Source organism: Silurus meridionalis, chromosome 17 (assembly GCF_014805685.1).
Source record: "Silurus meridionalis isolate SWU-2019-XX chromosome 17, ASM1480568v1, whole genome shotgun sequence".
Taxonomy (NCBI): Eukaryota; Metazoa; Chordata; class Actinopteri; order Siluriformes; family Siluridae; genus Silurus; species Silurus meridionalis.
The window spans coordinates 20,552,457-20,574,927 of record NC_060900.1 but is presented as its reverse complement, the minus strand read 5'-3'; the positions used below and the strand labels follow the sequence as shown (position 1 = coordinate 20,574,927).

The 22,471-nt window shown below is 39.0% G+C and overlaps 1 protein-coding gene across 1 annotated transcript in view; it reads left to right on the top strand.

Moving 5' to 3' along the window:
• Positions 1-9,341, top strand: part of sema3b (sema domain, immunoglobulin domain (Ig), short basic domain, secreted, (semaphorin) 3B) — a 47,508-nt gene extending 38,167 nt beyond the window's left edge. The window contains exons 7-18 of the mRNA XM_046870593.1: positions 667-786; positions 916-1,058; positions 1,214-1,328; positions 1,456-1,525; positions 1,929-2,073; positions 2,214-2,433; positions 3,038-3,126; positions 3,278-3,319; positions 3,777-3,934; positions 4,113-4,168; positions 4,822-4,961; positions 5,261-9,341. Coding sequence (XP_046726549.1) covers positions 667-786; positions 916-1,058; positions 1,214-1,328; positions 1,456-1,525; positions 1,929-2,073; positions 2,214-2,433; positions 3,038-3,126; positions 3,278-3,319; positions 3,777-3,934; positions 4,113-4,168; positions 4,822-4,961; positions 5,261-5,737 — 1,775 coding nt within the window. The 3' untranslated portion in view covers positions 5,738-9,341. The remainder of the gene's footprint in view (positions 1-666; positions 787-915; positions 1,059-1,213; positions 1,329-1,455; positions 1,526-1,928; positions 2,074-2,213; positions 2,434-3,037; positions 3,127-3,277; positions 3,320-3,776; positions 3,935-4,112; positions 4,169-4,821; positions 4,962-5,260) is intronic.
• Positions 9,342-22,471: the final 13,130 nt, after the last annotated feature.

The window sequence follows — 22,471 nt, the reverse complement described above, 5'->3', positions numbered from 1 at the left end:
AGACGCAAAGTGTTTTTGTAGATAACAGCGTTGCATTACTTAAAGAATATTAGACAAATAAAGAACCTAATTATGACATTCAGGATGTCCTTTAGGGTCATGACAAAGAATACAGCATCTATTTAAGTATAACTTGTTACTAGTTAGCTAGATTACAAGGCCAGATTATCCTTATTAGCTGAAAGGTCAGTGGCTGTTGAATAGCCAATAGCTGAGGAAGTTGCTGTTTTTTCTTATACAGTTCATTTTAACCTACACAATGAGTTCATAATGAACCAATATAATGATCACAAATACAGGTTAAGACATACTGAATTACAAAGTGAAATTAAGGGGTCAGTGATTAAAAAAAAAGATAAACAGTGGTGGAAATCACAAACCACCATTTTCAAAGGTTATTATATTCTTGTTATATTATTGTTATGCTTTTGTGATTGGTTACACAAATTGGGCGGGTTTAATCAAAATCCAAAAATTTATGACAATTTAAATTGCATAACATGAATTAACCTACCTAAAATTTTGGAAATTTCGAACAGAAAAACCTAGTCCAATAAATAACTAGTAAATTATAGGGGGAAAAAAGTATTTTTAGAATAAAAAACAGCATTATTTATTGCTGAATAATGCTTATTAAGCAATCTATTGTTTTGTTTTGTCTCCTAGGGGATGAGCTGTATGCAGGTGTGGCCACTGACCTGATGGGAAGGGATTTCACAATTTTCCGGAGCCTGGGACAGAAGCCGTCCATACGGACTGAACAACACGACTCTCGCTGGCTCAACGGTATGTTTGGATTCCACAACTCTAACCAAAACATTCCTCACTGCCTCTGTACTTGAAAAGTGTAAAGCTGCTGATACTATAAAGCTTTCTCAGTCTTAAGTGTGTTTTTTGCATACACATGTTTTCCAGAGCCCAAGTTTATAGGTGCATTCGCTGTTCCGGAGAGTGAGAACCCAGATGACGATAAAGTCTTCTTCTTCTTCCGAGAAACTGCAGTGGAAGCTCAAGGATTCGGCAAGGTCACCTATGCTCGGATTGGCCAGCTGTGCAGGGTAAACATGATGATTAGAGCGAAAAAGAATTAAAACCATGAAAAAAATTTTTTTTTTTAGGTTTAAATAGATAGACAGATCACTTTGTTCATCCCACAAGTAAGTCTTGTAAGACCTTAAATAAAAAATATAACATGCCGGTGTGTTTGTTGTAGAATGACATGGGAGGGCAGCGTAGTTTAGTAAATAAGTGGACAACCTTCCTGAAGACTCGACTTGTCTGCTCTGTACCTGGCAATGACGGGGGTGAAACACACTTTGACGAGCTTAGTAAGAACACATACACATATACAAACACACACATTAACCACTTCTATCATCTATTCCAACCAATGTCTTTAAAGTCTGTGTTAATTCAGGTTTGTTTAATTTATAAGACATTTGTGTCAACCTTTAGGGGATGTGTTCTTGCTGCAGACACGAGACAGGAAGAATCCATTGGTCTACACAGTTTTCTCCACTTCCAGGTAAGAGGTCAATCAGTCCCATGATTGAATGCTTTATATTTTGGCACTGGACTCTATATAAACAATTGTACTGATATAACTGAATTATTCAGTGTAGTTTGACTGTTTGAGAAATTCTTTAATCTTAATAAATTACTGTTTACACTGTGCACTTATCTTTGGATTGTCTGTGTTGCCATATATTCCTCACAAATTGCATCTTATTACAGTAAGTGTGTTAGCAGTGTTATCTGTAACACACTCTTTTTTTATTTATTTAACCCTATACCAATAAACAATTATAAGGTCTGATTCTATCCAATATCTAACATGCCTGTGTAGTTTAATCAGCCTTAGAGTTCCTGTGGTTTGTACATTGTTTCTATGTTTTGTGTTGATAGTTTGTGTCATTCTTTTCCTGCAGTAGTGTATTCCGTGGATCAGCCATCTGCTTGTACACTATAAACGACATCCGCAGGGCGTTTTTGGGGCCGTTTGCACATAAAGAGGGACCCAATTACCAATGGGTGCCTTTCCAAGGCAAAGTCCCTTACCCCCGACCAGGCATGGTAAGCTCCTTATGTCACTAATATATTAATCATAGTGACTATGTTTTTTCTCTTAGTATAGACAGAATAGGATTGTTGTGTTCAAACCACAATACATTACACTGCATTCTCTTTTATACATTTCTCTATCCCTTGTTTAGTGTCCCAGTAAGACATTTGGAAGTTTTGAGTCCACTAAAGGCTTCCCAGATAACGTGATCCAGTTTGCACGTCATCATCCATTGATGTATAACCCAGTGACGCCACTCGGTGGCCGTCCACTCTTCTTGCGCACGGGAATGCCATACAGCTTCACACAAATCGCTGTAGATCGAGTTAATGCTGCGGACGGCCACTACGATGTCATGTTCATCGGAACAGGTCAATACCTTTTATAGATTAGTATAGGGTAATAAAGTAGCAAAAATTAAGTAAGGAACAAAGCATGGTGGGTCAAACTTCCAAAAAGTCCAAAGTATTTTATTCCTTTTGTACTACTACATTTTGCCCAGAACTGTACACTTAATTAACTGTACACTTAACAGTAATATTGTACGGTATTGTACGGGTTACCAAGATACTGCAAAGTGCTTCAGTGCTCCATTTTAGACTTTGGTATAGTGAAAATTTTCAACTTTACCTTTAATACTCTCTGACACTAAATACTCCTTTGTTTAAAGTTTAATGACTGAAAAATATGCTTCACCATGACTTTATGCAGTGTCCCTTACAATCAAGCACTTTTACATAAACCTTGTAGCTGAAACAGCTGCTGATATAGAAAATTATTCAACTAATGACTAATAATTTTGAAGAATTCAGCAGTTCTATGGCATACACTGCATTAATCATATATACTAGCAGACTTTTCTTGGAAATCAAATGCTCCTCAGTGTTAGTGTTGCTTAAATAATGAAATTAAATGTAGGGTTAAATGTGGTATTGAAATGAACATTTACAAATGACCATTGCGTCTCTTTTGTAGATGTCGGCACTGTTCTGAAGGTGATCTCTGTGCCTAAAGGAAGCTGGAGCAACACTGAACTACTGCTGGAGGAGCTGCAAGTTTTCAAGGTGTGTGTGTGTGTGTGTGTGTGTGTGTGTGTGTGTGTGTGTGTATAAGAGACTGCAGCTGTGTGGCTTTGCATCCACTTTCCATAACCAAAGGGGGGTCAGTTACCAAATATTAACGCCAAAGTCCAAAAATATTTTCTTCTCTTTGCAGGACTCTTCATCCATTATCAATATGCAGATTTCCTCCAAACGAGTAAGTTATGAATATATGTTATAGCAGCTCTGAAATAAGTTAAAGGTTTGCAGGGTACTTGCTGAGACCTTTCAGCGTTAACATTCGAACCAAAACAAGGTGTCCAAGACAAAGGTCTTCACCTACAAGCTACTTGGTGTATGTTCTGATCTGCTTGCGTAGTGTAAAGTGTATGTATAGTGTTAATGTAGAGGGAGCGATGAACTCCAAGGGTCCAGTGTATAATTTTTCACTTTGACAGCCATATTAAAGCATCATCAGCAGAACCCCTAATTTAATGCATGACTATATTTCATTTAATAAAAGATGTGGGTGCTTAAGATGAGAGATAAAAGATGTAGTTAAAATGTAATCTGTAGGTTATTAGATTTCCACCCCACTGTGTCCTTGTTTGTCTTTCTAATTTCTCTCTCTCTCTCTTATTCACTCTCTCGTTCTCTTTCTTCTCTTACTGCAGCAACAGCTGTACGTAGGCTCTGGTACAGGTGTGGTGCAGGTGCCACTGCATCGCTGCAGCATGTATGGCAAAGCATGTGCTGAGTGCTGCCTGGCCCGAGACCCATACTGTGCCTGGGATGGACACACCTGCACACGCTACCTTCCTAACACCAAAAGGTACACACATTTATTACCGATGCTGCACTTTTCCACAATGTCCTGATTACTCATTACATCACTGCTATGGTTTTTGACATGTATCTGATCCCCTGAAATCCTTTCTATTATGCTGTGCATGTGTGTGTGTGTGTGTGTGTGTGTGTGTGTGTGTGTGTGTGTGTGTGTATACAAGCAGACGTTTTCGTCGACAGGATGTGAGGAATGGGGATCCTAATACGCTCTGTTCAGGAGGTTAGTTTGCGCCTCCAGATGTCAATGTTAAACCACATTTTTAGACTTAGTGTCAGACACAGACACAGTGCTTTATGTCTAATAATGGTTAAAAAGCTTCTGAGAACCTATACTGACTTAAAGTAATGTAGGAGGACTTTTACTGTCAATCAAACAAGGGGCAGTTCTTAAACTGCTAGGTGTGATAAATTCGAATGGGCAACAAAAGTGTGCCACATGATGTCGAAACCCCCACCAGTTTTTCCTCTCCCATTCATTTACTTATCTCTACTGGCCAATGGAAGTGTGCTTGCCAGTTTTAAATTCAAAAGCACCTTTCAATTTTTATCTCTAAAGGGAAGTATAACTCACATATGGCCTGCTGGCCCATTATTTCTCATTCTGAAAAATGAAGAAAAAGTAACATTTTGTGGAGAACATTTTTTGGTTGTTTTAAATAGAGATAAATGAGACCAATCAGTCATTACAGCCAAAAATACTATTTATATTACACTACTGATCAAAAAATAGTTACAAGTTAAAGAAAGCAAAACAATGTTGTTAATTTTTGTTAAACTGAAATCCTCAAGATCTATTAACAGTGTTTTTCAATATAGTTTTTCAAAAGTTCCAGTGTTTTTAACTGCGTTTAACACCTTTATATTATAATGTAGACCACCAGAAGCAGCGTATTCTGGAGAAAAAGCTCTATGCAGTGGAGGGCAGTAGCTCTTTCCTGGAGTGCATGCCCAAATCGCTACAGGCTCAGGTCACATGGACTTCCCAGAGACATCCCAACAATGCTCGAGAAGAGGTGAGAGGGGGAAAATAAAGTGGGGTATGGAAATAGAGGATTTAGAGATTGTGGAAGGAATGATCATAGATGACATTGTTGAATTAGTGAAAGGGAAAAAAGTATGTAGTAGAATATATGTGAAAAGGGCAAACAGTAGGTGGAAATTCACAAAAACAGAAAGATAGTAAGTAGTTATAGTAAACAGAAAGATTGATAGGGTAGGGGAGAATATGTGAAAAGCCATGTCAGTGTCTAAGAAATGATGAATGTGTTGTTTTTTCACTGAAACAAAGCTATTATTCCATGTCTGTTCTCAGGTCCGTCTTGATGATCGTGTGCTTCAGACAAATCGCGGCTTGTTGCTGCGGCGAGTGTTGCGTAGGGATGCAGGTGTTTACCAGTGTCACGCGATGGAGCATGGATTCACTCAAACGCTGCTCAGCATCACCCTGGAGGTTGTCCCCACTGCAGGCCCTGCCCATAGCCAAGGACAAAGCCCTGGCCAGAGCCAAACACAGTCCACCAATCAAAAGATGTGGTATAGAGACTTCATGCAGTTGGTTGATCACCCCAACCTGAGAACCGTTGACCAGATCTGTGAGCAGGTTTGGTCACGCAAGCACAGCCAATCAGACAAAGTCATGGCAGACGCAGCCAATGAGTCTCCATCGACCGATCCTCTACACTCCACCCACAAAAAATGGAAGCATCTGAAGGAGGTGAGGAAGGGGAGGAACCGCAGAACACATGACGGAAAGCCTGCACCTCGAGCGCCTCGGAGTGCGGGAGACTAACAAGGGTTGGGGGGAGAGAGTGACAGAGACAGAGAAAGAAAGAGAGATCACTGGAGTTGGACAAAACCACACACCATCGCATTTAGTGACTATTTATCAAACAGCTATAATACAATAGAATAGAAATTTACAATTTCTTTACATTCTGTACAATTTACCACACGCCATTGCCTTACTGCACTACTGCTCCATCATACCCCCCACTCAGGGGGCATTTTATCATCCCTACAATTCCAACTACAATTCTTACTGCTCCTATACACCTCCCCAAATCAGTCTAATGCCCTGTTATATTACTTTCTGCCCCTATACAGTACTGCTTTCAAAAGTATCCTCACAATTACAAGCTACAAACACCAGATATTTTACATCCTTTTGTCAATTTACTATTTATAGTTTAAGAAGGCACGCAATATGAACACATTTTATTTTGAATATATATAAAGAATGCAAAGGGTGTGCTCCATAAATACTTCCACTGCTCTCCCTGCACACTCTATACACTTCTTCATACCCTCAAGACTATCTGTACACACTCGTCTTATCCTCAACACTCCATTTATACCTGTACTTACTCTGCTGCCTACAAACAGCCCCCTCATATCCTCACTGCAATCCCAGTTCACTCAACAATGACGTCAACTCCATGAATGTATACACTTGGTGAACGCAACAATTTACCTGAGCACAAACTCCAAACAAACACACTGACACAAACACATGCACACACTCATAAAATGATGCAATAATTATTCGCTTGGGCTTCCTTCCGAACACAGAGGCCCATCTGAAAAGTACAGACAAGGATGATGTCATTCCAAACGAAACTTTCATCGTGGCAATGATTGAGACTCCAAGTGGAGGAATAATCAAAACCACAGAGCAAGCATTACACACGCTCAATAACTACACAAACTGTACCGCAGTGCAATTGCATGCGTTCCTAGAACATGCTCTGCTTCCAAAAAAAAAAAAAAGCAAACCATGTATATTTAACATGTTTGTGTGTTTGTGCTTTGTGCTGTTTGTGTTCAGTAGAATAGATTTTTCTCTATGTCCTCTAATACTCTCTGTACAACCAAAACCACTATTCAGCTGAGCACCACTAAGCTGTCTGTTACCACAGAAACCTTTAAAGCTGCTCTCTGGTGTTTTATCCTCGGCAGAAAACGTGGAAAAAGGAACTCAAAACTGTGAACATGCACCCAAAATGTCATCAAGAGCTCATTTTTTGAACGAGATCTTTTGAGAAGTGAGGGCTGGCTGCTCGCTGGTGCCACCTGTTGTACAGAAACACTCTGAGCTGCTTCAACGGAGGTTTTTGCTTCCACTTTATCCAAAGCACATTTTGTGTGAGATCAAATAGTGGTAAGATAGAGGGTCCCCTATGTGCACTATGCCTGTATGATGTGTGTTTGTTTGCTTTACGATGACATTATCAGGCACACTATCAAGCACAGCATCAAAGCAGGGGTGCATAATGGGAAACTCAGACGAAAGAAGGTGTAGGAAAAGAAAATACTTTATGATTGGAGGAGGGTGTTTTGCTTTCAGCTAATCTGTCGACTATTCACAAGACATAATGATGTGTGTGTGTGTGTGTGTGTGTGTGTGTGTGTGTGTGTGTGTGTGTGTGCGTGTGTATTTTATAGCTCCCACAGTCACATTAACTCTATATTGGTCATAGCATGTTATTTTACAGTTCATTTATTATAAAGCTGCTTATTATCTTGATATCAGAGTTACCTATCAGCCCTTTCTGCTGATATAGTGGTCTTTTATGTTAGACAATAAATAACAGATGGTACTTCGTTCCTCCCCCAGACTTAAGTCAGCCAGTTACAGTGTGTTATTAATAAAAATGCCGACGTGTTCCAATTCTCATAACTACTGCAGACAAGCAGCATCACAGAAAGGAGAATTGTGAGCTTGATGACCTATGGCCCAGAGGTGGAGGGGCTTGGAGTTGTATTTTCATTAAAGTGTTACAAAGAATGCTTTGTCATGGGATGTCCCTGACAACAACATTTCTATTTAAAAAATGTAAAGCAGTTTTATGTTTCAATATTTTTTTCTTTAGCTACTTATGCCATTTTTTTCACCATCATCATTTCCCAGGATGGATCCTGGTCCAGGCTTTGTATGAGTCTGAATAAAAATAATTATTTGTCACACTAGAAAGGTGAACAAGTGGTTTTGGTTTTCACCACCAGATGGCAGCTTGGTGCCATAGAAGAAACGAGTTGAGCTAAAGAAATTTGTGTAAAGTGAGGCGCTCTCTTCATATTCGTCCTTTTTCCTAAAGTAAATGTCGCACAATTTTCTAGTCAATAACCAGGTGCAATACGATGGAACACAAATCAAGCATACTCATACAGTACAGTCTAGGTTTTTCTACAGTGTTGGGTTTAAGGGGGCACTGTTTGAACCATATGGTGGTGAAAATTTTAATAAAAATCAAAACAGTCTCTCAAATAAGGGCATTTTCAGAAATCAGGGTATAAATTGTACTTTTTCTTGTTGCTAGGATGGTTTCAGCAATGACGGAGATATATTGTAAATTTGCTATCTATTTTTTCTTTTGAAGGTGCATGAGTGGTGAATGGTGTACATTTAAATATTTAATAGCAAAGCTTTAAAAGTAATGGTCTAATTATAAAGCAGAACACATGCAACAAAGAAAAGTACAATTATTTTCTAATTTGAATTTCTTGCAAATGTTCTCCACCCCGCATCTAAACTGGATTTTCTCTCGGCAATCAGTTCCACCAGCCATTATCAGTTTCTTTAACATATACGGAAAACTTGTATATGAGTGAATAGTTTTGTTCTATTTATAATGTTTGCTGATGTAAAGAACAGTTATGCTTGCTTCTGTTCATTTGCATGACTTTAAAAAGAAAAAGATGTGTAGTTAAGTGTTTTGCCAATACAGGAAGTGCATTGGCACATGTAATGTCCTTATGACATATTTAAAACATAATAAGCTAATATGTAGTGGTGAATTGTGCTGAGACTGACATTTGTAATATATCCATTCTTCCGAAAACTGGAGAAAAAAAAAGTGTGTATATTTTGAGGTACATGTTCTTTTCCTTTTTGTAAACCATAAACCATATTTAAGGACTTGATCTGAAACTCTCCCATGTGTGAAATGACATGTCTTCTCTTTTAACAAGTTTTTTTTTTTCTAAAAAAAAAAAAAAAAGAAAAGAAAGAAAATTAACCAAATGACCCAGACCAGCTCACTGAATTTCCATGCCTTGAACTCTTCTCAAATTCTGAGAGACAGAGTGTCTTTGTGTGTCTGTGTCTCTGTGTGTGGATGTGTGTCTGAGGATTGTGTGTGTACTGTTTATGTGCTTCTACGTGCATGTGTGTGACATTAAAATGCGTATGTGTGTGTGTTTGTGTGTCTACTGTTAGATGTGTAACTGTAAACTATTGATGAAAAGTGGGACTTCATTTTCTAAGAGGTCAAAGGTTGAAGGCCAAAGTTGATGTGGAACACTGTAGTGACGTTTCCTATTTCTATGTGGTTTGTTGCATCAGACTGTATTTGATTAACACAAAGAAATAAACAGTTGCTCCGAAATACATCAGCCATATTGATTCCCAATGTCATGATAATGATTTATATTCATTCATAACTATACTATGGGGAAAAAAACAATCTATAGAGTTAACAACAAACTCTAATACCTCAGCATAGAATGTAAAACCAGAGAAGAAAATAGTTTTCCTACATTAAAAAACACATTGGAGTGATCTTTTGGTCATTATTCAGAAATGAATAAGTAAATAAAAAGGAAGAAAGCTCAACTCAAAAATGTCATTCGAGGAAAACAAATGAATAACAATGATAAGAAAATTCTGTAACAATCTATAATTATGTAAAAGTTTTTAGTTTAAACAAATACCATCTTACTTCATCATCATCTTAGTGTACGTTTTTCAACAGTTCTTTTCCAATTTTTATAAAAACGGAAGCAGTTCAAGACCAGTGAATAACTTGAAATAGCACAAAGGTAAAATTCTTATTTCTGATCACAGATCCTCATCTTACATTTACATTTGCGGCATTTGGCAGATGCCCTTATCCAGATCGACTTACAACTGAGCATGGGAGGGTTTTAGGGCTTTTGCTCAAGGGCCCAGCAGTGGCAGCTTGGTGGTGGTGGGACCTGTGGTGGTGGGACCTGTGATCTTCTGATCCAAAGCCCAATGCCTTAACCACTGAGCTACCACCCCCATCTTGTGCAAGGAGTAGACTTGAGACCACCATTTCTTGCATTTTCTCTTAACTAGATGATCAATAATCACTTGGAGGAAATGTTGGACATTTGAAACATTTTATTCGGAGAGGTTTGTGCTCATTCTGCTTCTTGTTTTAAACCATGATTTGCACTTTAGATGCGTTTAACACCGATCGTGTAAAGGTTAAAAGAGTCTTCAAACTCTCATGGGTGATATTGTGCATGCACTGACTATAAAGTCTTGCTTTGAGTAGCAATAAAAAAAAAACATTTGGAAAACAGAAAGGCCCTTGATTCTTATTGCTGTAATTTTAAAATAAAATTAAATAATACTTATATGAAACCACTAGAGGGCAGTGCTTAACAAACCCAGCCATTATGGTTGCACAAGCCTGGGCACTTTTTGTGTGGGTCCCAAGCCCAGATAAATGGGGAGAGTTGTGTTATGAAGGGCATCCAGCATAAAACATCTGCCAAATCAAAGGAGATGAGGATCACAAATCAGGAATTCATACCGGATCGGTCGAGCCCTAGGTTACCAACAACCCGGAAATTGGGCTACTTTTGGCCGAAGATAGAGAAGAAGAGGAGGAAGACATCAACAGAGACAGCAGGAAAAGGAGAAGTGGAGGAGAGTGGAGGTTAGGCTGGACACTTTAAATGTTGGTACTATGACTGGTAAAGGGAGAAAGGTAGCTGATATGATGGAGAGGAGAAAGGTAGATATGTTGTGTGTTCAGGAGATCAAGTGGAAAGGGAGTAAGACCAAGAACATTGGAGGTGGGTTTCAGCTGTTCTTTCATAGTGTAGATGAAGAGAGAAATGGTGTAGGGGTGATTCTGAAGGAAGAGTACAGTAAGTGTGTAGAGGAGGTAAAGAGAGTTTCTGATAGGTTTCTAAACCTGAAGCTGGAAGTTGAAGGGGTGATAATAAATGTCATCAGTGCCTATGCTCTACAAGTGGGTTGTGAGATGGAGGAGAAGGAAACATTCTGGAGTCAGTTAGATGAAGTGGTAGAAGGTACCTAGGAAAGAACGATTGGTGTGAGAAGGAGGTGATGGGTAGGTATGGTTTTAAGAAGAGGAATGTGGAAGGGCAGATGGTGGTAGATTTTGCTAAAAGGATGAAAATGGCAGTGGTAAATACTTATTTTAAAAAGAAGGAGGATAATAGAGTGACGTATAAGAGTGGAGGAAGGTGCACACAAGTGGACTATGTCCTATGTAGGATATGCAACCTAAAGGAGATTGGAGACTGTAAGGTGATGGCATGGTACAGTGTAGCTAGACAGCATCGGATGGTGGTCTGTAGGATGGTTTTGGAGGTGAAGAAGAATAGAAAGAAAAACAAAGAGACTTTGTGTTGAGGAAGTACAGGAGAGCATAAGGAGAAAGAGGTTGGAAAAACAGAATTGGGATCAACAGAGTGATGAGAAAAGTAGGCAGGAGTACAAGGAGATGAGGCAGCAGGTGAAGAAGGATGTGGCAAAAGCCAAGGAAAAGGCATTTGAGGAGCTGTATGTGAAGTTGGACACTAAGGAAGGAGAAAAGTATTTATACCAATTGGCCAAGCAGAAGGACTGAGCTGGAAAGGATGTCCTGCAAGCTAGAGCAATAAAGGATGGAGATGGAAATGTGTTGACTAGTGAGGAGAGTGTTTTGAGAAAATGGAGGAGTATTTTGAGCAACTGATTAATGGGGAAAATAAAGGAGAGAGCTGTTTGGAGGTGATGATGAAGCAGGAAGTGAATAGGATTAGCAAGGAGGAAGTAAGAGCAGCAATTAAATTAATGAAGATTCAAATGAATGGAAAATGGAAATTCCTTTGGACCAGATGACACACAGGTAGAAGAATGGAGATGTTTAGGAGCGATGGCAGTGAAGTTTTTAACAAGGTTGTTCAACAAGATTTTTGAATGTGAGGAGATGCCTGAGAAACAAAAAAGGAGTGTGCTGGTACCGATCTTTAAGAACAAGGGAGATGTGCAGACCTGCAGTAACTACAGGGGAGTAAAGTTGATCAGTCACACCATGAAGTTATGGGAAAGAGTAGTGGTAGCCCAGGCTAATAGAAGAGGTGACCATCTGTGAGCAGCAGTATGGTTTCATGCCGAGGAAGAGCACCACAGACACATTATTCGCTTTGAGAATGTTGATGGAGAAGTATAGAGAAGGTCAGAAGGTGTTGCATTGTGTGTTTGTGGATTTAGAGAAAGCGTATGACAGGGTGCTGAGAGAGGAGTTGTGGTATTGTATGAGGAAGTCAGGTGTGTCACAGAAGTATGTGAGGGTGGTGCAGGACATGTATGAGGACAGTGTGATAGCAGTGAAGTGTGCAGTAGGAACGACCGGTTCAAGGTGGAGGTTGGACTGCATCAAGGATTGGCTCTGAGCCCTTTCCTGTTTGCAGTGGTGATGGACAGGTTGACGGACGAGGTCAGACAGGAGTCTCCATGGACTTTGATGTTTGCCGGATGATATTGGTACAGAGGTACACACTAGAGAGAAGGGGAATGAAAGTCAGTAGGAGTAAGACAGAGTACGTGTGTGTGTGAATGAGAGGGAGGGCAGTGGAGTGGTGCAGTTGCAGGGAGAATAGGTGTTGAAGGTGGATGAGTTTAGATACCTGGGAGTCAACAGTGGAAAGTATTGGAGAGGGTGTTAGAGAAATGAAGAAAAGAGTGCAGGCAGGGTGGAGTGGGTGGAGAAGAGTGATAGGAGTGATTTGTGATAGAAGAGTATCTGCAAGAGTGAAAGGGAAAGTTTATAGGACTGTGGTGAGACCTGCAATGTTGCATCGTGTAGAGACAGTGACATTGAGTAAAAGACAGGAGGTGTAGCTGGAGGTAGCAGAGCAGATGTTGAGGTTTTCATTGGGAGTGATGAGGATGGACAGGATTAGAAATGAGTTTATTAGAGGGACCGTGCATGTAGGACATTTTAGAGAGAAGGTGAGGGAGGCGAAATTGGGATGTTTTGGACATAAGGAAAAGAGAAATGACAAGGAGGAAGTTTATGGATGTGGTCTGGAAAGACATGCAGGTAGTTGGTTTGAAGGACGCAGATGTAGAGGACAGTTTGTCCATCTTATTTACATTCAGAATGTAACATTACTGTATGTAACCTGCTAGAAAAGTTTAACAGGCTTCCAGAGAACAGGTTAAACACCACAAAGAAAGAATACTTAAGAACATAAAATAGGCAGGTAAGAAAATGCAGGAAAACAAATGCACCCTTGTTTAAACACTACTATTAGGTGGTCACCTAGAGAGACCATTTCTTTCCATTGAAGTGGCAACAGGCTCCTGCAACAGATGAGTGATGTGAAGCCTTACTGTGCCTCATAAACACACCATACATACTGTATTTAGAACAATTAAACATGCAAAAAATCTTTTTATATACAAGATACGGTTAATGTTTGTGTTTTTTTATTTTCAATCCAATAAAAACTGCCAAAAATTTTTTTTGTATATAAGTATACTAACAAAAAGTAAATTTCACAACAGAAATTGTCTCAAAGCAGCTTTACAAAATTTAATAGTTACGGTGAACGATGTGTATTTATCTCTGATGAGCAGCCATGGCGACTGTGGCAAGGAAAAACTCCCTTAGATGTTATGAAACCTTGAGAGGAACCAGATTCAAAAGGGGAACCCATCCTCATTTGGGTGACATCAAGAGTGTGATTATAGTCTTTAAACAGTACAGAACACTGGAGAGTGAGAACTAACATGAGCACTGGAGTGTACGATTATGAGTAATGTCCTTTCTACAGTCTTATACAGTCATTTTAGATTATGGAACCAGGAGCTACTGAGCAACTCATAAAATAGCTCAACATTTGTGATCATTATAGATCCAACACCAGCTTCTCCATGCCAGAGCCTTTAAACACTCAAAGAGGCCCAATGTCCAAACTCCACATTAAGTGGGATCCAAGTGGGATTCAACCAACTAGGTTGCATGTTGTAACACATTGATAAAGCCAAAATAAAAATGGCAGCTAGCACAATTTTTATGATCTTTCCATTAACCCACGGCAATACGAAACAAGGAAAAGCTGAGACTGAGGTTTAGGAGGAGAGAAGATGAAAGCATGATTCAGTAGAGAAACAGAGGGCCCTGGCTGTATTACCTAATCTATCACACACACACACACACACACACACACACACACACACACACACACACACACACACATGCCCATATATATATATATCCGGATTTGCCCATCTTATTAATCAAATAATAAATCTACTTTTGGTCCTCATGTTCGAGTGTCACTTTCAGACTTTCTTTTTCTCTAAATTCCACATTTGTTTCTGTCCAGTCTGAAGATTAAAATCTCATGTTGCATGATTTTACAAAGACAAAATGTATGTGGGCATATGCAAGAGACATTTCATATTTCGTCAGAAGGATCTGTAGTGCGAAGCCGAGAAACTGTAAACTGACAGTTCAAAGAGACTAGGTGAATATATATATATATATATATATATATATATATATATATATATATATATATATATATGTGGAATTATAAATAGAATTATATACATAACAAAAAAGTGTGAAACAACTGAAAAATGTCATATTCTAGGTTCTTCAAAGTAGCCACCATTTTGCTTTAAATACTGCTTTGCACACTCTTGGCATTCTCTTGATGAGCTTCAAAACGTAGTCACCTGAAATGGTCTTCCAACAGTCTTGAAGGAGTTCCCCGAGAGATGCTTGGCACTTGTTGGCCCTTTTGCCTTCACTCTGCAGTCCAGCTCACCCCTAAACCATCTCGATTGGGTTCAGGTCCGGTGACTGTGGAGGCCAGGTCATCTGGCGCAGCACCCCATCACTCTCCTGCTTGGTCAAATAGCCCTTGATGCCTTCAGTGTGACTCTACAATTTTCATAGTCATGAAAATAAAGAAAACTCTTTGAATGAGAAGGTGTGTCCAAACATTTGGTCTGTACTGTGTGTATATATATATATATATATATATATATATATATATATATATATATATATATATATATATATATATTTTTTTTTTTATAATATTTATATATATAATTTTTTTTTTTTTTACTTTCTCAGGTTGAACCAGCTGCCTCTGGTGTCATAGCACTTCATCTGCCCTCATGTCTTACACTGGCCACAGCAGAGACAGCATGAATGATTAATGATTCTAATTAGCCCTAATTACATCCTGTTAGGTACATGCTCATTAACCTCTTTTTGCAGCTTGTTGACATATCGGAGTCACAGTTACCATGTCAGCACACTTTCACTCATTCATTGCTTTCAGTTTACCACACACACACACACACACACACACACACATATGCACAGGCTCACATATTCACTTAGTCTCTTTGGACTGTCAGTCTTTCAATCTCCAGCACGAATCCTGTTTCTTCACACCTTCTCCACTCAGTGTGCTTGATGTTTTCTCTGTGTGGTGTCTTTCTTTTCTTTTTTTTTTTTTTTTTTTTTTTAAAAGCATTTCTCGCAGATCTCTCTCACATTCTCATTTTCCCCGACATACCATGTATACGGCTGTTTGAAAGGAGGTAGAGAAAACAAAAGCGTGGTGATGACAGAGGAGAGAAAAGAAAAATGTGAAGGACGTAGGGAGAGGAAGAAGAGTTTACACAGTCAGCAGAAAGCACTCGCGTTTGTGTGGCGTTCATTAGGCTTTGAATAATATTGCCTTTGACTATCAGCTGACCATGAGTAAAAAAAAAAGAGTTAAAAAAAAATGACGCAAAAGTAAGAGCCTATGCGAGTGAGTCTATATAAGCAGTCTGTTCAGTTCTTAAAAGAAAAACTGATTCTGCAACATCTGTGATTTGTTTTTATACATTTACGTTTTATACACATGTAACCCCCACCCCCGCCAAAAAAAAGCCTACAAGTACTTTAGCAGTGGTTCTCTGGTAGTCCATAATTTCTAACCTTCTGCTCAAAGGCATGAAACCTAAACCGTTGATCATCATCTGTCACATACTTCCCTCTGATTCCTGATTAGATGTGTACACAGTTTGTGTAAAGCTGTAACACTGAGTGAAATACTGTATATACTGCTTTGTGTTTCTTTTATATATAAACAGCATTACGTAGGACGGTGGGGCCTAAGACTGCATTACTGTTTATTATCAAATAGTTTCTCTTTCTGTCACACACACACATGTAACTAAACATGAAAATCTCTTTAATAATATGATGTTTACAAGAGGAAAAAACCTTAAGTGTATATATATTTTTTTCAACCTTGGACTACATTAGATTTTTTTGGAATCATATTTGCATTAAAGCAAAAATAAATAAATCTACAGTACATGAGGTACTGTAGATTTAAGGTAATAGCAACTAGACTATTTTTTTTATTTGTAGTTGCATAAAATATAACCAGGAACACAAACGTATTATATTGGTTTGTAGCTAGTTGAGACAATATTAAAGTCTGCTTGGTGGTGGAGCATTTTTTTGCTGGAGAGGTATGAAATATGTTAATACATTGATAAAATGATCAGTCTGTTCTACATAAATAAGTGTAGCACAAAGCTGGCACAACATCCAGTCACCTCACTCTATATTTGTATTGTTAGCTATCTAGTTTGCCATACATTGTTCCAGTGCCATTCTTTTACTTATATATATTATGTACTCCTTTACCTTTTCTGTAAACCAGCCGATCAGTAAACCTACTGTATAATGTTATACTGTTTAATGTGCAAAAAATAACTGTATACAAGAGTGTATTTGTAAACATAAACACAATGTTTTTCAAAAACTCTAAGAGCAGCAGTCTAGAGGTGCAAAACAGCATGTAAACAGTATAATATGATTAAATATAAATATAAATTGGTGGTGGAATTAATTGAGATGAGTAATGTGTGTGTGTGTGTGTGTGTGTGTGTGTGTGTGTGTGTGTGTGTGTGTGTGTGTGTGTGTGTGTGTGCGTGTGTGTGCTTAAGGGAAAAAACTGTCGCACAGTCTGGATGTGAAGCCTGAATGCTTCAGAACCTCTTTCCTGATAGTAAGAGGGTGAAAAGTGTGTGTGAGGGGTGTGTGCGGTCGTCCACAATGCATTTGTCTTTGCTGATGCAGCATGTGGCGTAAATGTCTGTGATAGATGGGAGATAGACTCTGATGATCTTCTCCGCTGTCCTCACTATCCTCTGTAGGGTCTTGCAGTCCGAGATGGTGCAGTTCCCAAACCAGTCAGTGATGCAGCTGCTCAAGATGCTCATGTTTGTAGAACATGGTTAGGATGGGGGAGGGAGATGGGCTTTCCCCAGCCTTCTCATTAATTAGAGGTGCTGCTGGGCTTTCTTGGTGATGGAGCTGGTGTTGAGTGACCAGGTGAAGTTCTCTGCCAGATGTACACCAAGGAATTTGGTGCTTTTTACGATCTTCAGGAAGGATTCTTTGATGATCAGTGGAGAATGGCTGCTTTGTGCTTTTCTGAAGTCAACAACCATCTCTTTATTTTTGACAACGTTCAGAGACAGGTTGTTGGCTCTACACCAGGCTAACTGTTTCACCTCCTCTCAATATGCTAACTCTTCGTTCCTGCTGATGAGACCCACCATAGTCATGTCATCAGTGATCTTGATGACGTGATTCAAGCTGCGCATTGCTACACAGTCGTGAGTCAGCAGAGTTACCAGCAGTGAGCTGAGCACACAGCCCTGAGGGGCCCCAGTGCTCAGTGTGGTGGTGCTGGAGATGCTGTTCCTGATCCAGACTGACTGAGGTCTCCCAGTCAGGAAGTCCAGGATCCAGTTGCAGAGGGGAGTGTTCAGGCCCAGTAGCCCCAGCTTCTCAATGAGGTGCTGAGGGATGATTGTGTTGAATGCTGAACGGAAGTCTATGAACAGCATTCATACGTATGTATCCTTATTGTCTAGGTGGGTGTGGGCCAGATGGAGGGTCATAGAGATGGCATCGTCTGTGGAACGGTTTGGACAATACACAAACTGCATGGGTTCCAGTGAGGGTGGTAGCTGGGTCTTGATGTGCCTCATGTCGAGTCTCTTGAAGCCTCGACTTCATTACGAAGGGTGTGACTGCAATGGAACAATAGTCATTGAAGCAGAAGACTGTAGTCTTCTTTGGCAAAAGGATGATGGTTGTTGTCTTGAGGCAACTAGGAACAACGGAGCTGCTCAGCAAGATGTTAAAGATGTCAGTAAAGACATCTGCTAACTGTTCTAGCATACTGCCAGGAACATTGTCTGGTACGTAAGACTTCCATGGGTTGACTCTGCTAAAGTTTTCCTCAATTCAGCCATGGCACCTGATCACTAGGAAGAGGTTGGTCTTCCTTGCCTCTATGTTGTTCTGCATCTTGAACGGTGCGTAGAAGTCCTTTAGTGCATCTGGCAGAGGGGTGTAATGGTTACAAGCAGGTGAAGTTGTCTTATACTTTGTGACTGCCTGGATGCCCTGCCATATGCGCAGGGTGTCTCCGCTGTCCTGTAGGTGGCCTTGGATTCTCTTGGCGTATATGCACTTCGCTACTCTGATGGTTTAGGACAGTTGCTGTTCTTGAGGTCATCTTGTTCCCTGCTCTAAAGGCAAAGTCTCTAGATTTTAGCAGCACATGCAATTTTGCGGTCATCCACTGCTTGAGGTTGGTGCATGTAGTGATGGTTTGGTGACTGATGATGTGTACTCCTTCAAGTTGATGGAAGCGCCATTGGCTGCAGCCTCCCTGAACATGTCTCAGTCAGTGCACTCAAAACAGTCCTGAAGAGCAGAGGTGGCTCCTGCTGGCCAGGTTTTCACCTGTTTCAGAACCGGTTTAGAGCATCAGCCAAGCAGTATTAGCATAACAGAGATGTGGACTGAGTAGCCGAGGTGGGAGCAGGGCTATGCGCAGTACACGCCAGGGATGTTTGTGTAAACAAGATCTAGTATGTTCGCCCTTTCATTGCAAAGTCCACATGCTGATGGAATTTAGGGAGCACAGTCCTGAGATCCGCATGGTTAAAATCTCAGGCGATAATAAAGACTGTCAGAATGAGCATTCTGCAAGGTGCTAATAGAGCCCATAGAGTTTACACAGTAGAGTTCATCCCTTTTGTTGTACCCTTTTCTGAGTGCCATATTTTGAGTTTATTGTGGTTTCCCGAGTTTCTAAGTCCTTGTGTTGTATTTACCTGTGTACCCTGTTCTTGAGTTCCCTCCAGTTTATTTTGTCTCAGTTTTTGGAATTCAGTTTTGTTTCTTTGCTTTGAGATTGGTGCTTTCCCTGTGTTCTCTGTTTCGAGTTTTGTCCCCAGTGGCTCCTGCCCTGTTCCAGAGTTCTTCCCCTAGATGTTTACCCTCATTTTGAGTTGGTGTGTCTCGATCCTCCAGTCTTCCAGAGTTAACACTAGAGCAGGGAAAACTCTGGAAGAATGGAGGATCGAGACACACCAACTTTGAGAAAATTTGAGAACCAAAAATCAACATAGGCAAATTGGGTTATAATAATAATAATAATAATAATAATAATAATAATAATAATAATCATAATCATAATAGTAATAATAATAATAATAATAATAATAATTATTATTATTATTATTATAACCCAATTTGCCTATGTTGATTTTTGGTTCTCAATTTTCGAGTTTGTTTTTGCTTCCTTGGTGGACTTATACCTTCAACAAACAAAGCAATGGATTTGCATGTCTTGAGTGTGTCTCTGCATGTGGGTTCCAATGCTGGAGTGTCTGCTACTTGCTCGAGGTTCAAGACCCGCTCTCGAACCTTACACATACAGCTGGATGTATTTTACTTTTTATGTCAGGTTTGGGAGGTGAGGGCAAATATGTGTGCAAAAATTATTTATTTACTATGGTACAAGTCAAACGAATAGCATGACATTAAGGACAATGAAAATGAATAGAGCACCCAAAATAAAACATCCAAGTGGTTGTTAGGAGTAACACAGAACAGATGTAAGTGAACAGAGGGGCATGTGACATGGTTATGTGAGGTGTTAGGAATGATGGGTAATGTAGCTCAGCAGAGATTTTGGCATAAGCATGGCAACAAACAATCTTGTTATTTGACATAGTTCAATTTTATCTGTGGAAATCAGTAGAAATACTGGTGTTCTCATGCTAGTTTGATTATGAGAGTTATAAGAGTTGGTTTTGAAAATGTATGGTATGCATCCTTTTTTCATTTAAAGTGATTGTTTCTGCATGTTTTGGAATGAATAGAATATTCAGGAAAGCATGTAACGCAAGTGTGTTTACTGTGATCTTATAGGATTTCATGCACTGATTTGTTCTCATAAACACTAAAATGTAAAGTTTGGTTCTACACACTGAACAGTATTGTCTTTGTTTGTTTTCCAGATTTGAAAATCTGAGTCAGGTCTGAAAAATTGGTGTATGCCGTAAGCCTAAATGCTTATAACCATATTCAATCTGATGAGAATGTACAACAATGTGATCAATTGTTTTCTTTGATAGCTTTTATAGTATTTTAGACCATTGAGTTTTCTTAATAAATAATATTATTTATGAAATCTAGTGCTTTCCATGAACTTTGTTGATCAAAGAAGAATTAAAGCTTTAGGAATGCATTAAATTTAGAATGAATTAAAATCAAAATAATAAGGTAAAATGTTTATTAATCAACAGGTCAGTGTGATGCGGCCAAACATGAAGCAGAGATCCTGCATTTAATATAAAACTCTTCATTTTCAAGTCCCAATAGTTTTAGTCTACTTATCACACTGCAGTTTGTCAACAATTCATGCTTTTATTTATTAATTAACAACATCTGTGTTTTACCAGCCTCTTTTTTCTGCCTTGAAGTAATTAAGACAAAAGTCTACTGAGAAATGGGAAATCACATTTCTATTACTTGAAGAATAAGTTAAATAAAGTCTGTTCATTGTTGATTAAACTTTACCATGCAGTAAACAAAGAAAGTAGCAGGTTTTGGAATAACTTTCAATTATTAGCTTTAGATAATAATAATAATAATAATAATAATAATAATAATAATAATAATAATAATAATAATAATCTATAGATTATTAATTCTATAGCGCTTTTCACAACAGACATTGTCTCAAAGCAGCTTTACAGAAATCAACAGTCAAGGTGAATAGTGTGCATTAATTCCTGATGAGCAGCCGTGGCGACTGTGGCAAGGAAAAACTCCCTTGATGTTATGAGGAAGAAACCTTGAGAGGAACCAGACTCAAAAGGAGAACCCATCCTCATTTGGGTGATAATACATTAATGATGATTAGTAGTGTAAGGTGCTACCATAGTCTATTAATCATCACAAATAAGATCACAGCAAAGTAGGGCAAGGTCAGTGATTATAATTATTTGTATATCGTCTGTAAAGACCTTATTCAGATATAAATGTAACTTTCAGTGCAGGCTAAAATTTTTGTACTCACCTCTTACAATCAGAGCTATTTTTGTCAAAATATGATTCATGGCAAGTTGTATTAAGTAGTAATGTTGATGTTTAAAAGATGTTATAATGCAGAGTGTTTCAATGAAGCTGTGCTACTTTAGTTCATCTACTGGAATGTTTTGGGGAGGTGGAAGAACTGTATGTGGACCCAGCAGTGTTTCCAAACTCTGCAGGCATTGGAATTATGAATCAAACTTGGAATCGAACTTGAGGCAGCAATGCTGCCCCTCTGCGCCAGTGTGCCGCCTTTTAATGGAATATAATTGAAGAGAATTATGTTAAATTATACTTACTTTTAGCACAGAAAGTCAAGAACATTTATATACACTTCTGAATGGAACCATGCTTTCATCTCAGAGCATAATTTCAGAATCTATTGATTTTTGGTTCTCAATTTTCGAGTTTGTTTTTGCTTCCTTGGTGGACTTATACCTTCAACAAACAAAGCAATGGATTTGCATGTCTTGAGTGTGTCTCTGCATGTGGATTCCAATGCTGGAGTGTCTGCTACTTGCTAGAGGTTCAAGACCCGCTCTCGAACCTTACACATACTGCTGGATGTGTAAGGCATTGGAATTATGAATCAAACTTGGAATCAAACTTGAGGCAGCAATGCTGCCCCTCTGCGCCAGTGTGCCGCCTTTTAATGGGATATAATTGAAGAGAATTATGTTAAATTATACTTACTTTTAGCACAGGAAGTCAAGAACATTTATATACACTTCTGAAATGGAACCATGCTTTCATCTCAGAGCATAATTTCAGAATCTAGCATCAAACAAACAAACAGCATTTGGACTTGATTACAGTTCTTTACAAATCAGGATCAGTTAGCATTCATTATAGCTTTAAGCGATAGGGTTATGTTCAGTTTGGTCGTTCTTTGGCATCTATATCAATACCTCTGATAGCTTTTTGCCTCTTTTGCAGTAGAATAACAAATGATTAAAAGCCCCACATGTAGACTGATCACTTAATCTTCTAGTCTGAACTCAAATGGTCTCCAAATCATATACAGTACAAGCACGCATATGCAA